The sequence below is a fragment of the Xyrauchen texanus genome, chromosome 25, assembly GCF_025860055.1.
Source record: "Xyrauchen texanus isolate HMW12.3.18 chromosome 25, RBS_HiC_50CHRs, whole genome shotgun sequence".
NCBI classification, from domain to species: domain Eukaryota; kingdom Metazoa; phylum Chordata; class Actinopteri; order Cypriniformes; family Catostomidae; genus Xyrauchen; species Xyrauchen texanus.
This window is the reverse complement of record NC_068300.1, coordinates 10497538-10517351: the sequence shown is the minus strand read 5'-3', so window position 1 is coordinate 10517351 and position 19814 is coordinate 10497538. Positions and strand designations below refer to the sequence as shown.

The window sequence follows — 19814 nt, the reverse complement described above, 5'->3', positions numbered from 1 at the left end:
GGGAGAGTAGCCACAGTACTAAATCATCTCCATTTATAGACAGTTTGTCTAACTGTGGAAAGATGAATAACAAAGATCTTCGAGATTACTTTGAGATAACTTTGTAACCCTTTCCAGCTTTATGCAAAGCAACAATTATTGATCGTAGGTCTTCTGGGATCTCTTTTTGTGTGAGGCATGGTCCACATCAGCAGATGCTTCTTGTGTATAGCAAACTCAAAACGTTTGCATGCTTTTTATAAGTCAAAGTAGCTCCAATCTCATTTCATTATTTGGATGCCAGGTTTGCTAACACTTAAATTGAATTATCTTTTGTTGACATCATTAGCCTAGGGGTTCACATACTTTTTTCCAACCTACACTGTTAATGTTTGAATGATGTATTTAATATGTGCAAGAACAATACAATAATTTGTGTGTTATTAGTTAATACAAATTGTAACTTAGATGAAGATCAAACCAGATTTTAAGGCAAATTTATACATGAATGCAGGTAATTCCAAAGGGTTTACATGCTTTATCTTGCCATTGTTGATACATTTTGATATAAAATAAATGTCAGGGTGAAGCATGTGACCAGCTGCCATCAGCTAAAAGAGTGACTCAATGTTGCCCTTCCAAAAGTTCCCTGCACTTCCACTGTAATTAAATATTAACAGACTGTTCACCTTGGGAAAGCAGCAGTTGAATCAATAGTAAGCACTATAGTAAATGTCTCATTTTGCAATCTAAATAATGAAATAAATCATTGCTTTGTGAGATTCACCAAAGTATTGCATAATTAGAAAATTAATTAAGAATGCCCTTCACACTTTAAATTGTATATCATTGTAAGACATTGCATTATGAAAACATTTGGTGCAGTATAACTTTTTGTTTGAGTATAAAAGCAGAATTTTTTGTTTATGTAGACTGTTAAACTCTTTGTATGAGACTCCAGATGGCAGATGTTTCACTATAAATGACAGACTAAATTATTTACTATATTTTATTCTCTCTTGTACTGGCTCCAGAGCACAAAGGGTTAAATTGTAGGAGGCTCTGTCTCCGGATTTGGGTGGAGTTCACTTCTCATATGTAATTAGCTGAGCCATGCTTCAGCATCTTTGAGGAAAAGACATCACTTTAGCGCATAATTCTTTAAAAAAATATATATATTTGACTTTCGCCTCCCTGCCAGCTATGGGCGACATCAGTGAAGCATCTCTGCTGGATTATATTTATTCTTCTGGAGGAAAAGTCAAAAATTCAGATTTGTCCAAAACCTATAAGCATTTTATAAACCATAGCGATCTGCAACTACGTGGTGAGTAAACGAGAATATGACATTTCTTATATGCGTTCGCATTATGTTAAACTCTCACGCGACGCGACAAAATTAGGGGCGTTCACACAGGACGCGGATTCACGTCCAGTAATAGCTAGACGGTACGGAATGAAAGGCAAGGGACCTCGCGACGCCTCTCTAAGGGGCCGTTCACGCTGAAACCATTTTTGTGCACATCCATTCTTTTCCCCCTCCAATGGTTTTCGGTTACAACCCGTGTCTCTTTTTTGCGCAAGTACGTGTTATGAATGGCCCCTAAAGGTTCAGCTATTTTTATACATTTCCCATAATTAAATCAGTTTTTACTTTAAAAAAACTAAATTTCCTAACACTGCTGTGGTTAAGCTTAGTAAACCTCTATACTAAATGTGGCAAACATCTGCTTTAGATTAGAAAGTTCTACCTACAGATAGAATTACACATGGAATTCTGTCACTTCCTTTATGTGCTCTCTTAGGAAGTGCCCCACATTCCCAAGCCAAGACAGTGGATTTCTAGATAGAACTTGCATTGCTGCATTCATTGATTGCTGTTTGATTGACAGCTAGTTTCTTATTTTGACAGATGCTGAATGTGCATCTGATGCTGGACAATGCTTATTAACATTTTATTTTCTGATGTCTCAATGGATCAATGGATAATGCACATTATTTTTTAGCGAAAAAAGTAAATTATCAGTTCATTTCGGCATATACTGTAAATATCAGCATTATATCGGCCATCAGCCACCCTGCTCTCTAGTTACCGGCATCGGCCATTGAAAAACTCCATATTGGCTGACCACTAGTGTTCTGTGGATGTAATGATAAATATTATTGCGAAAAAGTCTGCAGGTTGCAGAAAAGTGGGCCAAATAATGCACACAATGTCCTCACAAGCTACTGAAATTGTAAATAAATTATATGATGTTGCATTTAATCCCACATACATGTGTCAAACATAAATAAATGAAATAATTATCCATAATGACTTATAATACTCTCTCCAGCTGTGGTGCTATATTGTGTACAGAGGTTTCAAAATCTGCTTGCATCTGTTACCATCTGACACAGCCTACCAATTATCATAATTATTATTATAAGTTTGCCACAACAGCATGCATGCCATGCTCTAATTCTGCAGTTATTATGATTCCAGTCCATTTTAGGATAGCAGTTTTGATGGGATCTCAGGCAGATGCTATTTTCTGTGTGGGAACATTGTGACTTCAGAGTCCCCATGCAGTTGCCATGCAGTTATCCAATATAGAGTAATAAATAAGATTAGAAATCTAAACTGTGTACCTCTTAGTACCAAGGCAGGAATTCTGCCAGCTACAACTGTTAAATGGTGACTTCCTTTAAGGTTTCCTGTTGTTGTGGATGCTATGTTGCAATGTCATGCTCTTTGTGACTTTTTCCCCTGGCAGGAAAGCCGAAAAGTTGTGTAGGGTATTTAATAGCTCCAAGACTCAAGCCCTGATATATTGTTAGCCAGATGGTTAACCGTATAAATTACACACAATTAAGTAATATTTTGGTTTTGTGTGTGTGTGTGTCATAATTTGGCAAAATTACAGCTTGATTGGAAATGACCCTCAAAAGTAATATTTACCTTGATTTTTCAAGTGTGTTGGAAATTGCGCCACAACAGTGGGGCAGTCGAAACTTTTGAAACAGAAGCTGGCTTTCCATTCATTTATTTTTATTAGTGCTGTCAGAATTGATGTGTTAATACACAAGGTCAATTTTTCTTAATCACGATTTGACGATCATTGACCAGCATAAACACTGATGTGAAGGGCGGAACCTTTGTAATGTGTCCACCTGAAGTCATTACACTGGTGCACACGACGCAAACAGACAGGCTGAGTTCAAAATTGCATATTACCCATACTACTCATACTAATTCTGCCATATCTGTCTATGGTAGAAATAGTAAGAGTAGTATGATAGTTTGGAATTCTGAACTCAGTGACACAACAGCACCAGAGCCCTTCTACCAAGAAGAGCCTACAAGCTTAACATTAAATAGCATTACACCGCGGTCTTATAGACATTCTATGGCGGTACTGTCATAACACGCTAGTTGACCGTTACGCTCTCTCCTATGATAGAGGTTGTTATCTTAGTAATAAAATCCAAAAAGCTCTGACAGCGCTCCTTGTCAGTGATAAAATTATGGAGAAAGGATCCCTTTGCACTATCTGTTGGACAAAACAAGCCCAGATGGGACTTGTGATAGAAATCCAGTGTTTTTCAGCCTAGGTAAGGTGCATTTTAATTACTATAGAAGCATGTCAACTAACTTAACCCTAACCCTATCACCAATATGCAGAATGCGACATGTTTGTTTGCAAGTGCTTTCCATGGTGAGTTCAAAGTGGGGCTCAACGCCCTGGCACGAATCATGAACGCAGCTTTACGACTGTTGTAGGAAAGCGGATAGCCCCAGTCTACTTGCAAATTAATATTTGTTGTATGTGATTATAATTGAGAACCCCTGCAAAGTTACTGACCGGGGGGATGGGTTACGCCGCCTCGTGCTGCCACACCCACATGATGCCACCCTGGGCAACTGTGCATGTCGCACATGCCTACGCCCATCCTAAATCTGTATGTGTGGATTAGATCTTTCAATTTTACTTAAACTTCTACTTCGACTGTTTAGGGAAACGTTACTTGAATTGAGGATATTTTAGTGCATTTCTATCTTCATATTGTGAAAGACTTTTAATATTAATGAAGCATAATATTGCTTCATATTGTTTTGTTTTATTTCCTAAGATTGAAATAAATAAATTGAAACACGTTTATGAAATAAATTCCCAGTTTCATGTCAAATAAGTCTTGTGACTTTGCCTCAATCATGTGACTGAATAATTCACTCAACCATTCATAGCAAAATATGTATTTAATTTTGGAAATCACATGTATTGGACTATATTCATGCATATGAATGTATTCACATGTACTTTATTAATCTAAAACAGTTTAAAGAAGCACAGACAATTTTTTGAAACTGACTATGTGGTATTTAAATACTTTATTATAAGCCTAAAATGTTGACCTTCAACAGAGTGCTTCAAAAGCAACCACTGCTCATGTTTGTTGCCTAGGTAACCAAATAATTCAGAAAATAAATGAGGACTGGATAAAACAGAGTCTGTGTCACATTGTAAAGTGAAAAGATTAAAAAAATTATAAAACTGCCTTTTTCCGTCATTTAAAAAAATTGTGGGTGTATAGAGGGTTAAAAAAATGCTGTGATGTTACCATGACAATCTGCCAGTATACTGTATGCTCTAGTACAATTGCTGTAAGCTGTAGGGTTATAGTTTTTTCTCCATAAGCAAGCTGCGAAAATAAACAGATAGGATAGGGACCAAAAAGCCACTTGACACTAACCAAAACTACTTGCCATATCTGATAAAGGCTGATGAAATTGTGAATCATGAACAATGCACAATTGCAGGATTTGTTTGCGTAGGTCTCCCCCCTGTCTGTCATCTATTCATTTTTATTTCTTGTTTGGTAATTCAAGTCACCACAGTTTCTGTCCCCTCCTCTGTGATGCAGTCAGCCTGTGCTGAAATAATGTTGCGTAACATCCCAAACTCCCACAGGCCTGGAATCAGAGTCCATTGTGCATGCTTTGTATAAAACATTAGACAGAACATAATCTTACAGCTCAATAACACGTAGACGGACCCTATCTATGAATAAACAAGCGTGCAAAGTGTAATGCCCATCACAAGTCAGGAAAAGTTGTACTTTAAGGGATAGTTTCTCCAAAAAGACTAAATCTGTCATTATTTGCTCGTACTCATGTCGTTCTAACCTTGTATGACTTTCTTTTTTCAGTGAAACACAAAAGGAAATGTTTTGAAGAATGTTCATGCTGATCTGGTCGTTATGACGAATGCATACAGTGACGGTGGGGTATTGAACAGCATAAAAAGCTGCATAAAAGTAGTCCATACAACTTGTGTGATACGTTCCAAATCTTTTGAAGCCATACGATTGGTTTGTATGTGGAACAGACCGAAATATAAGACTTTATTCACTGAAAATCTCTTTCATGCATGTTCATAGTTAAACTCATAACCAATCGTGATGTGCCAAGTTTAAATATGCATAAAGATGCAAATGAGATTTGCGAGCTACAGTTGAGAACAGACTTTTGGCCGAAAACGAGCAGCGTGAACATTGTTGAAACAATGATTTAATTTTTGGGTGAACTTTTCCTTTTAGAGTCAGGTGAAATGTTCTTCTAATATTTTCTTCTTTTCTAACTAATGCAAGGTCATATTGTGTGAGTAATCGTTCTCTCGACGTTTCCAAAGCATGTTGGAAAAACTATGCTTTGCCAGCTTCGAACTTACAACAGTCTTTTGTTTTTCTTCTCCCCAGCCACATACAGAGAAGATTTTAAACTCATCATTGACCGTATTGCGGTGGTGAAATCAGAGAATGTGAGTAAATCTGTTGACGTATTCATGTGATCATTATTGCACCGTTTAAACGTATTAGCTCTTCCCTCAGTGTCATTTAATTATCATTACCGCTTTGTGCATTTGTAATATAACCACATTTTATTCCCTGTCTCTGGAGCATAATCACACAGGACTCTCTTCCCACGGTCATTCATTATTTACCCTATGACAAGGATTGGCCTCATTTTCTCACATTAATTCTAATCACCACACCCTAAGATGCGTAGGACATTATCTTGTACATGCATTACTAGTCTGAGATTCCCCTTAGGGAATATATGATACGTGTCTGTTTCAAACAGTGATCTATTATTGTTCAGCCATGTATGTATGTGTTGACAAAACACCATTATGGCTATATGATATTGTAAAAGTGATAGTTGACCCCCAAAAATGAAAAATCGATCATTTACCCAAATGATGTTCTTTACAGAAGCATTTTGTCATTTCAGGGAGAGAAATACCTCGTCCTTAAGAAGAAGTATAGACAATTGATGGAAGAATCTGGTCATGGAAAGGAAGGAGAATCAAGCAAAATGTTTCATCAAACTCTTCAGAATGAGCTCCGGGTTTTAAACCCAGTGCAGAACCCTCAGCCAACACACGTGACTCCAAAACAGAAGCCAGCACAGGTGGCCTGGTGCACAGGGCCCATAATCACAGTCTCAGAGGCCCCAGAACTGACCCATACACATGATGTGAGTGACTATTCAATTTCAGTTTTATTAATTATCATGGCAGATAGAGATATCCTCTTGAGACCCAAGCGTGACTGCTGTGTGCATTTTCCATTTCCCTTTTTGATTTGTAACTAGTAGCACCTAATAAACAAAAAGTAATGTAGAGCAAATAGTTTTCCTAAAAGTTGATGTCCACATATGTGGACAGCGGGACTAAGTTTTACAAATTTTATATATATTACCAAGTCAGATTATTTTCATCAAATTGTTGATTATGTGTCCAGGAGTGTTGGCTATTCATGTTTGTGAGACGTTACAGACATTACATCAGAAATTAGCATAATTAATTCTGATTCAAATGGTCAGCATCATCCAATCACTGCCAACCAAGTTTAACCCTTAAATGACAGTCTAGTATCTTGTGAATTGTATTCGGTCTGTTTAAATTAATTTAAATATGCATTACATGTAGCAAAGCCAAAATACAACGTCCACTCATGTAGACACTCGGTCACACGAGGTTAAATTGATCTCTGATTTGTTATATCAGCTAATATCAGCTGTTATATCAGTTGAAATCTGAAATGATCTCATAATTTGCCAACATATCCTTAATGGGACCATTAAGCAATCATTATGAGGCATCAGAATCAGAACCAGAATCTTTAAATTACTGATGATTTCTCTCCCTATTCATAATAGTGTTAGTATAATACAGCAAAACTGCACTGTATATTCCTGAAACATTCTGGTTGAGAATAGTTTCATTAAACTTCAATAATGGCTTTGCTGCCATTGGTGTATGAATGTGTGTGTGAATGGGTGAATGAGTCACAGTGTAAAACGCTTTGAATACCGTTAAGGTTAAAAAGGCGCTATTTAAGTTCAGACCATTTACCATTTCATCAGTTGTGTTAGCTTTTGGCCGAGTTTTCCATGTTGTCATACATGACACATCCTAGTATCTTCTGGCTTCTCGTGTTCACAAAATCCATATCAGAATAAGAAACAAGAAGAACTAAAGAGGAATCTGAGTAAACTGACCACAGTATTTCAGCAATATTGTTGTGTATGATAAACTCATGTGTGACATTATTCCATTTAACATGTTCAAAGCTGTGCTCTGTATAACACTGGTCCAAAGTTTGAAGTTATTAATGTTTAAATATGTGTCATACTCTCTTTTAAACCAGAACCGCGTATTCACATCAGCTAAAGAATAGACTTCAAGCTGTATTGAAAAATCTCTTGTGAGATGACTCTAGAAATAACCTATTAATCATTTTCCTGGTTATTACTCAAAATCCAGTGTTTTTTCTCAGAATATTTGCTGACGCCTTTAGCTGGATTAAAGAAGCAGCTGGTGATAAAAGTAAGCTTGTCAAAAAAAACAACGGACTCAAAGCAGATAACACAACATTTCCAATGCCTTATCTTTAGCTGTAGGACTTCAGCTGTTAATAAAACGTAATTTTGAAACCCGTCTTAAGACTTAAGGCGGGAGAGAATATATAGGGCATATAAATGTTCATTTGGAATGATTATTTGCCATTTTGCTTGCTTTCAAGATAATCTTCACTTATCTTTGAAGCCTTGAAGCATGTTTGGATCATATAAGCTAGTGTTGTTTGCATCTTTTTGTAGCAGCCTAACAAAAAGCATGTTTGCACATTCAATGAACAAAAGTGTTACTGTGTGAATTGGTTAAGAATTGCACAAAGCTTCACATCTCATTTGTAGTGCCTGCCAAGGCAAGAACTACTTTCAGTATTCTTCATACTTCAAGAGATTTCAACAAACCACTGAATGTAAGGATTTAATTTATGTACGTAATTTGTCCCACAATGTTTGTGCTACGAATGTGATTAATACCTAAAATCATGTCACTTGTTGAGGAGAGATGTGCTATTACTTTTCTAAACAATCAGACTTGTGTCGTTTACATTGAAGGAGGGACCCAAGTCATATCTAGTGACTAGAATATTATAGAGACTTGAGGATAGACGATTTTGTCTCAGGCCAACAAACAAGCACCTAACAACCACCCAGAATGCCCTAGAACCACCCCCAAAGAATTCCCCAACAACATCTAGCAACCACCCAGAACTCCAAAGCAACCAGCCAGAACACCCTAGCTACCACTCAGAATTCCCCAACAACATCTAGCAACCAGCCAGAACACCCTAGCTTCTACTCAGGAACATCCTATAAACCAGCCAGAAAACACTAGCTACCATTCAAATTTCCCCAGCAACCACCCAGAAACACTATAGCAACCAGTACGAACACCCTAGCTACCTCTCAGAATTCCCCAAAAACATCAAGCAACTACCTGGAACACCCTAGCAACCAGCTAGGACACCCTAGCTACCACTTAAAATTCCCAACAACCACCTATAAACCACCCAGAACACCCTAGCATCATGGCAGTGACTTACACCACTCACTTTTTTATCAGAAAAGGTAACTAGCAAACACACAGAACACCTTAGCAACCATCCAGAACGCTCTAGCAACCACCCAGAATGCCCTAGCAACTATCCAGTATGCTTTAGCAACTACCCAGAATGCCCTAGCAACGCCCTAGCAACCAGCCAGAACACCCAAACAACCAACCAGAACACCCTAGCTACCACTCAGAATTCCCCAGCAACCAGCTAATAACCACTAGGAACAACCTAGCATCATGGCAGTGACTTTTGCATGGCAACACCTATCAAATTTTTTTTTTTATCAGAAAAGGTAACTAGCAACCACCCAGAACACCCTAGCAACCAATCAGAACTCCCCAGCAGCCACCCCTAGCATCAATCCGGTGAATTTTGCACAGACAGGCATCACTAACTTTTGTTTATATAGTTAAATGAATCTGTGTAATCATTTTCTCATTTCATGGTGAATTCAGCTTGAAAGTGGTAAAACTCTCTTAAAGGACATTATAAACATAATATAACTCTGTAAAATGTATTGTCATCTTTAATGTTTTCTTCTAATTCATAAGTGCCACTTTTCACTCTCACAACAACCCAGACATCAGCGCAAAGTGTTCAACACACAATAGTGTGAATTTCCTGTCAGTGTTCATTTTTAGCCGCACTGAAAATGTGTCTGATGAAACTGCCAAAACAAAAAATAGACAGAATGGACGTATATATACTTTTCTTTCTATAGTTTGCTGGTCATAATCTCAGAAAAGAAAGGAGTGGTATATGAAAGATTAAATTAAATAAATAGTTTCCTTTAAAACTACATCTAATTAAAACAACTATTCATAAATATTGTGTTTATAATCTTCTGATAAACAGATTTATATAAAAAGAAAAAACTTTTGTAAATGTGTAATTCTATCCAGATCACTTTCCATAGAAATCTGAATTGTAGGTGGCGCTCTGACGCATTTTAGCCCTCACTGATGTGCCCGTCCATAGACATTCGGTCTAATTTTCAGTTCTAGCACCACCCTTATTGTTTCATTGAATATCTCAGCCTCTGAGTGGACTAGAAGCTCATTCTAGTCATTTGAAAGCTGAGATCCTTTGCGATGATATGAAATGTTTTATCATCAGTAGTCGAAAACATATTTACTGATTTGTTTAGCATGCTCTTTACCTTCTGGATGGCATATTTTGTTCTGGACAACAAAGACAGAACATTTGATTATTCAGCCAAGCAAGCTCCCAGACATGTAAACAGTGGCTAAGTTTTTTTAAAGAACTTCCTAAGGTAAAAGCAAATATAAACTTTTTAGCTATTTGGGGCTTACAGCAGCAGTTATTGGAGCCTAACGGTGTGTTCACATTCAACACGAAGAACATTTTCACCTCGTGTTGCTCGCAGGGGTTTGACCGCTGGATTACATATGTGTGTTTAAACTCGCGTTCGCGCGAGTAATGTGAACCCACGAGTATTCCCCGTACTCATCTGGAAAATGACAGGAGGAGGGGCTTCTATGACTTGGTTCATAGTAAAGTACAACCAATAGCTGGAATCAAGTAGACGTGCATATTTTCAGAACTTATCGGGTAGTCCAACTTCCTCGCTCACTTTCCTCCAAGCGATGTCTTTTTTTTTGTCCGGTCTCTGTACATGTATGATGTTGTGTCATACAATTCCGGGTGCCCACATACCGCTACAACAATCTTTTCATAAATTTTTCCAGATTTATTCTGCTACTACATCAGTGACATCCGGACAATTTCAATGCTGATTTCGCGACAACGTGTCACTCCCACGAATACGCGAATAAAGTGATTTTGCGTGTTCGAGTCACGCCATTCGCTTCATTCGTGTCTATTCGCATCGTTGCTTTGACTTTGTATGTAATCACGCCATCGCAATCGCTTTGCGTTGTATGTGAACGTACCATAAAAGAGATGTTTGTATTTGGTTTCACTTTGTGATTCTTTTGAAAATCTTTCTAAATGTGTTATTATGGCAACAAAGTTGACTGTACAATCACATTTCTTAGAGCGAGAGTTTTCATTTGATATTCATTTATGTGCTATGTGAAGGACTTATATTTTTAGATAAATATTTCTACCCCATTACATCTGGGGGGCGCTAATTTTCAATGCAAATTTTTTGAGACCTTATTTAGTTATTTTACATAAATGCAGAAGTGATAGTTATCTTTGAAAAGTTCAAATTTTAAGTGTAGATTTTAAGGGGTTCTGCCATAACCTCCTTGCCCTCATGTTGTTCAAAACCCATATACTTTTATATTTCTTATATCCATCCATCCATCTTCAACCGCTTATCCGAAGTCGGGTCGCGGGGGCAGCTGCTCTAGCAGGGGGCCCCAAACTTCCCTATCCAGAGCCACATTAACCAGCTCTGACTTGGGAGACCCCGAGGCGTTCCCAGGCCAGTTTGGAGATGTAATCTCTCCACCTAATCCTGGGTCTTCCCCGAGGCCTCCTTCCAGCTGGACTTGCCTGAAACACCTCCCTAGGGAGGCGGCCAGGGGACATTCTTACCAGATGCCCAAACCACCTCAACTGACTCCTTTCGACGCAAAGGAGCAGCGGCTCTACTCCGAGCTCCTCACGGATGACTGAGCTCCTCACCCTATCTCTAAGGGAGAAGCCCGCCACCCTTCTGAGGAAGCCCATTTCGGCCGCTTGTACTCGCGACCTAGTTCTTTCGGTCATGACCCAGCCTTGATGACCATAGGTGAGGGTAGGAACAAAAATTGACCGGTAGATCGAGAGCTTTGCCTTTCGGCTCAGCTCTCTTTTCGTGACAACGGTGCGATAGAGCGAGTGCAATACCACCCCCGCTGCCCCGATTCTCCGGCCAACCTCCCGCTCCATTTTCCCCTCACTTGTGAACAAGACCCCGAGGTACTTGAACTCCTTCACTTGGGGCAATACCTCCTTCCCTACCTGGAGTACGCACTCTGATATATTTCTTATATATTCCCGAATATTATTTACATTTACATTTATGCATTTGGACGACGCTTTTATCCAAAGCGACTTACAGTGCACTTATTACAGGGACAAATCCCCAGAGCAACCTGGAGTTAAGTGCCTTGCTCAAGGACACAATGGTGGTGGCCGTGGGGATCAAACCAGCAACCTTCTGATTAACAGTTATGTGCTTTAGCCCACTACACCACCACCACTCCATGTATTTCCATAGAAATCAATTTAAGAATCTTTATGCTGCTCAACATAAAGTAAAAACAGTTCATAGTGACCAGTGGCTGTCAGGCTCCATGAAAACTGTGTAAAGATCACACCAAAATGTTAATTATTATTCACTGATAATGTTCCCCATCCACCTGAGTTAACAAATCAGATTCTCCATTCCACATATGCAAACTGGCACACTATGTTTAGTTCAAACTTGGCATCAATGACATCATATCTGTCACTACTAATCAAAAGGCAAATTCAGTTTCCTTTGGATCCTCAAACAAAGCTACAATATGGTTTCAGGAGACTTTGAATGTAGTGCACAAGTCATATGTACCACTTTTATGATCCTTAATAGTGTTTACCGTAGCATGTGTTCGAAGTAAAACAATAACACAACAGCAAATGTGTTTGGAACAACATAAGTTTAAATAATGACAGAATTTGTATTTTTGCAGAGAACTATACATTTAATTAGTCAGAGACTGCTGACTCCAGTGCAGTGAAGTGTTCCTTACTAAGTGATCTTGGCTAAGTGTGACTTCTGCTTTCTACTGTTAGGAGGCAGACTGCACCCCTTTACTTCCGACAGCTGTGGAGAAACTGGAGGCTGTGACGGAGAAACTAGAGGCTCTAACTGAGGAACTGTCAGCATCAGACAGAGAACATGACCTCGATAAAGACTCTGGGTCAAAGGTTAGAGTCAAGTACCTTCAGTACATTTTTTTTTTTTTTTTACTATGTTTTTTTTTTTTTAATTGATCACACTAGAATGATTTAGAACAAGTGTCTTTTAGTTAGAAGTCTAAAAGCTTGCACACGTCAACAAATTAATAATAATTATTATTATTGTTGTTGTTATTATTATTATTATAATTATTAATTGTTGTTAGAAAGAAAGAAAGAAAGAAAGAAAGAAAGAAAGAAAGAAAGAAAGAAAGAAAGAAAAATATTCTGGCTAGTTTTGGCCAGTAATACCAGTTGTGGCCAAAAGGTGGCGCCAAAATAACTAGCTGGATTTGAGAGAAAATATTTTAGTCAGTGGTAACATCATGAAAGAAACCTTCATTTACATTTGAAAAGGGGCCTCTTTTGTTGTGCAAAACAGCAACATGCTCCATCTCATTATAGAGAAAATGATCATCTGTGCCCTCTGAACATTTGTATGCAGATCAACCTGAGATGCAGCTAGTTAAGGACCAGCCAAAATGTTGGACATTATATTATGTTTCTTTTTTCCCAAAAGTGCTTTGAAACAATATGTATTATGTAAGTTATACGAGTGAGAGAGAGAGAGAGAGAGAGAGAGAGAGAGAGCGAGCGAGAGAAAGTTAACTATATAAATTATTGAACTATGTATATATATACTAATTATAGTTGTTATATGTTGACATTTGCATCAAACGTCACCACTTGCAAACTGTTTAAGTGGAAGAGATTCACACCTCAAAGTTCTTTCCATGAACCCAGGCAAAACTGACTAGTCATTCATAAGAATAATTCATATGGTGCATTGAAGCTGAATTCATCTCCATAAAATGGTGTCTTTTAAATATTTTACAATGCAGTCTTTTTTCATTGTGACCCATTGTTACCCTCTATTGGTGACTGTGTCATTATTGTCTTCCTGCCAGTCAGATTTCCTTTGCCATAGTGTTCTTTTATTGATTGGAAGAAAAGCATAACCATTTAGCTTGTAATTATTCAGTCACTCTCCTGCTCGGTTACATTCAGACTTTTTAAATTCTGGTTTCAAGAGGAATAATGCCTGGCTAGGTTCCTGTTTAAGCACAGGTAAATATATATTGCTCACACTGCAAGTGTAATCTATATGACAGAGAATTTGTGATTTCACTGTGTCTCGTTGTCTCGAGAACAATTAGGCATCACATGTTTTGCAAAAATGACCAAACGGCTGCATTTTCCTCTCACATTAATCAAAGTGACTGACACTTTGGTGTATAAAGAGAAATTGGCCATCACTTTGGCTCACAAAACTGGTTGCTTCTTGTAAAACGGTGTATGAAATAAAAACAAAAGACATAGTTAGAGCAATTTGGTGCTCGTTGGAGCTAATCATTCACCTCTGAGAGGTTTTAAACAATTTGCTGCTTGAATGACTCGTAAAGAGGGCAAATTGGTGAAATTATCCTCAGAGTTTACTGTTCTCCCATTTTGTTGAGCGATTTCAAGAGCTTTTTGTCTTGTTTTGGGGGTAAACATCGCTCTTAAAGCGATTATCTGAGTGGAAGTTTTATGTTAGGTTTTAGGTCTGTGTATTAATAAACAGAGGTATTTTGTCAGTTTCCTGTGTTTGTTGAATTCTGTACATGTTTGTTGGGCCTACTGTGGATATTTGTGTGTGGGTTTAGCTATACTTTGCAGACAAAAATGTCCTCAGAAGGTAGCTAGATCTTACAAAATCTTGGAGGTCCTTGGAGGAATTGTTTTACAGGAAACAATTACGTGAATGCACCTTTAGTGGTGGTGGCGTAGTGGCTAAAGCACATAACTGGTAATCAGAAGGTCACTGGTTCGATCCCCACAGCCACCACCATTGTGTCCTTGAGCAAGGCACTTAACTCCAGGTTGCTCCGGGGGATTGTCCCTGTAATAAGTGCACTGTAAGTCGCTTTGGATAAAAGCGTCGTCCAAATGCATAAATGTAATGTAAATGTTTACTAGATGAACATGTTTTCAATTTAATAGTTTAAAGTCATTTTGATATTTTTTCTGGGGCTTAAATAAAAAAATGGAAAGTGGTCAACCGTTCAGAGACTTAAAAAAAAAAAAAGGCTAATTTAAAGCTTAAATTAAAAATGTTTTGTCCACCAGTCAGGTGCAGTAGTCATTTTGTTGTCATGTGACAAGAAAAACAAAACAGAGGAACCCTTCAGACCATCATGACTGTGCGAAGTTAAAAAATGTTATTCTATATTTTGAACTTTTTCAGAAAAGGCGCATTTTATTCTGGACAAATGGAGTAACACTAAAAACAATGTCTTGGTGACTCAATTTATTGAATAAATAAAATAATATAAAATTAAAAAATATGTTTAAAAATGTTTGTTTTTTAATTAATGATTAAGTTGTTTACTTTTACATGTATTCATAGAGCAAGGTAAGTATTTTAATACCTAATACACTAATAATTCAAATCAAAAGTAATTCAAAAATGGCTATTATAATTTTTTTTAATAGACATAAAGAATACATTTCTACAAACTTGACATCTGTGTTTTAATAATAATAATAATAATTAACTTTATTTTTATGTAGCACCTTTAAAGAAACCTCTAACAGCACTTTACATAGAAAGGAAAAATATAAAAATACAAATACAGAGCTGTATTTGTACACATCTGTACAAATCTGTATCATCTGTACACATGGATAAAACATGCATCTCAAAACAACTAATGATAAAGCACAGTAAATAAAGAGGTAGTTTTACATTAATTAAATACAATAGTATCAATTCAAAGCCTCTTTGAAAAAATAAGTTTTAACACATGATTTAAACACTTTAAAAGACTGAACATCTCTAAGTTCTGAGGGTAGAGTTCTATAGATTCGGAGCGTAAGAAGAGAATTCCCCATCACCCATAGAGCGTAAACAAGTCTGAGGAACAGTTTGGTGCGTGCGGGGTTAAAAGCTCAGACAAATGTTGGGGAACCAAACCATGCAAAGCCTTGTAGGTAAGGATAAGAATTTTAAAATCAACACGGATCCTGACAGGGAGCCAGTGCAAGGATTCCAAGATAGGAGTGATGTGGTCACTTGCTCTGGCCCCTGTCAGGATTCTGGCAGCCGAGTTTTGTTTGCTAATTATTTCATGTTGATATTGAGACTCTGGCAAGGAGAGCATTGCAGTAGTCAATCCGAGAGAAAACGAAAGTGTTGATCGGCTTTTCAGCCACAGAGAATGATAACATAGGGCGCAGTCTTGCAATGTTTCTAAGATGATAAAATGATGTTTTAACAGTATTTTTGACATGTGGATCAAATGACAAATTTGCATCAAATATAACATCCAGATTTTTCATTTTAGTTTGAAGCTCCAAAACTGAGCCCTCAATGGATAGAGTTAAGGAGCCAGCCTTCCAAAGCTGGTGAGGGGATCCAATAAGCATAACTTCTGTCTTATTACTGTTAAGACAAAGAACATTTTGTGCCATCCAAATTTTTATCTCAGAAATGCAGTTTGGGAAAAAAAAAGGCATCTGCCAGATTTTCACCAGGTTTAGAATTAATATATATCTGTGTGTCGTCTGCATAGAAAATATAACTAAGACCCAGTGATCTTAAAAGCTGACCAAGAGGAAAAATATAAATACTAAAAAGTAAAGGCCCTAAAATGGAACCCTGTGGGACACCAGGGTTCCATTTTACTTTGTTTACCAAGTACTTTGTTTACTTTCAACCGAGGTTCTTTCATTCTTGACAGTACTGGATTTCTCTTTACTCATACCTCTACTACAAATCAGGCAGAGGAAATGCATCACAGCCAAACCCAAATGCCTACACAGGCATATCAGATTATTTTTGTTACTACTGTAACTACAGTTTCACACTGACTCTTTACAAACTACCCACAAAGTTGCAGGTGACACTAACAGCTGGTTTGTGAATCATAACATTCAAATTCTGTTTCTTTTCCAGAGTGAATCAGAGCAGGATGAGGAATGTGAATGCAGTTTGGGACCCACTGCAGTGGCTGTGAGTATCAATAATCCGAATCTGAATTCACGTTTATTGACCATGTCAATTGATTTGACAAGGAATCTGACTTGATGGATATCATAATTCATGCAGACAGAAAACCCTCATTCAGGGTGTAATATGGTCTTTCTGGCTTAACCAATTGCCTATGAAATGTTCAAAACAAACCCCTTCCTAAACAAATGCCTAAATACATAGTTACTGCAGTTATTGTTGCTACGTTAACTGTGGTATCTTGGTATTTGTTACATGATTATTTCGCCATAGCTGGACCCTATTGAGAAAGAATGGATTTTCTCAGCAGCAGATGGCAAACTGTCTCACCTCACTCTGCTGTTGAAACAGGACTCTTCTCTGGCCAATAAAAAGGTGAGGAGAACGTTACATCATGAGTGCTCTCCTGTGTAAGGAAATGTCTCTCTCTTCTCAATGCACCAAAGTAGAGATTAGGAGGTGCTTCTCTCAAATAATGGGTGCAGATTAAATAATGTGTGTGTATGTTTTTCTTCACATGTTTGGGACAAAACAGGATTTTACCTCAGTAAGTCTACATCCGTTCACACAACACTGCACTTACATTTATTCAAAAGCAACTAAATGAGTGAACCTCAGCAAACCTGGCAAGCACATTTCCAAGTCACATTTCACCCTAAAAATCAGAAGAGAAAACTGTGATATACTATGATATATACTTTTACTGTATACAATCGCCTATTTAGTAATTTTGTAAATATTATAATTATACCATTGCATTAAAGCAGTAAGCAATACTGACACATTACAGTAATGAATTTGTGCAAGGAAAATGTGCATATTTGTTTATTTTTGTATGTGCATATATTACAATAGTGTCCTATTACAACCTAATGATGTCCTAAAATAGGTTTCATTATCATTAAAATATAAAAGAGGTAATTCTGACTTTATTATGGCAGTGGTAATAATCTTCTCAGCAGTCTGAACTGTCCTTTGTAGTCTTCTGATGTCTGATTTCGTAGCTGCACCAAACCAGACAGTTACTGAAGTGCAGAGGACAGACTCAATAACTGCTGTGTAGAACTGTATCAGCAGTGCCTGTGGCAGGTTGAACTTCCTTAACTGGCGAAGGAAGTACAAACTCTGCTGTGGTCAATGTGGGTCTCCCACTTCAGTTCCTGTGAGGTGGCAGTGCCCAGGAACCTCAATGACTCCACTGCTGTCACAGTGCTGTTAAGAATGGTGAGCAGGGTTAATATTGGGGTGTTCAGCTCCAGGTTGTTTTTACTGCACCAGATAGCCAGCTGTTCAACCTCCCTTTTGTATACAGACTCATTGTCATCTTGGATGAGGCTTATGACTGTAGTGTCATCTGCAAACTTCAGCAGCTTGAAAGTGGGATCCTTGGCGGTGCATTCATTTGTGTACAGGGAGAAGAGTAGTGGGTAGAGCACACATCCCTGGGGGGCACAGTGCTGATTGTACAGGTGCTGGAAGTGAATTTATGAGTTTTTATCAGGGGATTGATATTTCATATCTCGCAAGTGCAACTTTATATCTTGCGATTATGACTTTATCTTGCAGTTGCAAGTTCATATTTACATTTACATTTATGCATTTGGCAGACTTACAGTGCACTTATTACAGGGACATTCCCCCGGGGCAACCTGGAGTTCAGTGCCTTGCTTAATGACTCAATGGTGGTTGCTCGAACCAGCAACCTTATGATTAACAGTTATGTGCTTTAGCCCACTACGCCACCACCACTCCAGATCATGTCATGCAATGTGACTTTATCATGCAACTAATATTTCATATCTCACAATTGTAACTTTAAATCTTCGCTTTTGTGACTTTATATCTCACAATTGGGATTTATATTACACAATTGCAACTTTATATCCAGCAAGTGTGACTTTATATCTCACAATTGGGATTTATATTACACAATTGCAACTTTATATCCAGCAAGTATGACTTTATATCTTGCAATTGCAAGAAATAAAGTCGTAATTGTGAGATTTAAAGTCAGAATTAACTTTTTTGATTTTTTTAATTCTGTGGCAGGATCAAGGCAACGAACAAATATACATTTTAGTTTGTGAAAGATGGCCTAACTTTAACTGTGTTTTTTGTTTTTCTTGTTAATTAATGAAACTTTTCACTTTTCCTTTTTTTTTTTTATGTATATAAAAAAAATTCTCCTGACTTTGACTGTGGCTTCTAAAAGGGGGTAAGTTGAATTTTGTCTGTTTCCTTTTCCATCATGATGTTTCAGATCAGTAGTCATGTTCAGTGAACCCGTCATGGAAAATGTGAATCTTCGCCAGTCTGGAGAAAAGCTTGTTAGCATCGTACATGACACTGCACATTGAAAAGCATTAGAGATCCACATCGCTGATTCTCACAAAGTTGCTCACTTTCCACAGCTCCCACTCTCGTACTCCGGTGCAACAGAGAGCAATGAGTAAAGCTCTACCCTAATCATGCATTTCAAAGGATTATTTTCAGAAGGATTATGAAAGATAGCTTTTTAGCTCTTCTGCCCCCCAAAACAAGCTCAAATCCTTTTATTTGTCCCCCCTGTGCGCTTAAGAGCTTTGAGCCAGTGTTTGTGGTCCCTGCCTGGGCCAGAGTTCTCACACTGTCCTGTGTTGGACCACCTTCTAAGAACCCCTAAGCCCTTTGCCTTCCCCACGCAGACAAGATACATTGAAGTGCAAGAGAGATTAGGGCTCACCTCAAAGACTTCAACCACTTAAAGATAATCTAAAAGTAATAGAGCCGGCTGGGATTAATTGGAGAACAATCACGGTCGTGTCCCCAGGAAGGTGGTAAGTCGGATCCCCAGGTGGCTTTGATGCCCCCCTTCTTGACCCAGGACAACATGCCAAGTGAAGTCTCCGACACCTTTCCTGGGTTGGTTCAAGGTGACAGTGCTTGCGTTTGGCAGCCCAAGATTTCAAGGGATTATCAGTAGAGCTGTTAATTAAAC

The 19814-nt window shown here is 38.0% G+C and overlaps 1 protein-coding gene across 1 annotated transcript; it reads left to right on the top strand.

The window, feature by feature from the left end:
• The first annotated feature begins 1105 nt into the window (after positions 1 to 1105).
• Positions 1106 to 19499, top strand: LOC127619019 (uncharacterized). Its single transcript, XM_052091745.1, has 8 exons — positions 1106 to 1306; positions 5719 to 5780; positions 6254 to 6499; positions 12682 to 12816; positions 16784 to 16840; positions 17111 to 17247; positions 17995 to 18061; positions 19416 to 19499. The coding sequence occupies exons 1-8, from the start codon at positions 1183 to 1185 to the stop codon at positions 19497 to 19499; spliced, it is 912 nt and encodes a 303-aa protein (XP_051947705.1). The 5' UTR covers positions 1106 to 1182.
• The last annotated feature ends 315 nt before the right edge of the window (positions 19500 to 19814 follow it).

Bases quoted from the DNA above. Each gene is read 5' to 3' on its own strand.
- LOC127619019 (XM_052091745.1), top strand. From the start codon at position 1,183: ATGGGCGACATCAGTGAAGCATCTCTGCTGGATTATATTTATTCTTCT. The intron at 5,781-6,253 runs GTGAGTAAATCT...TTGTCATTTCAG, and splicing joins CGGTGGTGAAATCAGAGAAT to GGAGAGAAATACCTCGTCCT. The intron at 6,500-12,681 runs GTGAGTGACTAT...TTCTACTGTTAG, and splicing joins AACTGACCCATACACATGAT to GAGGCAGACTGCACCCCTTT.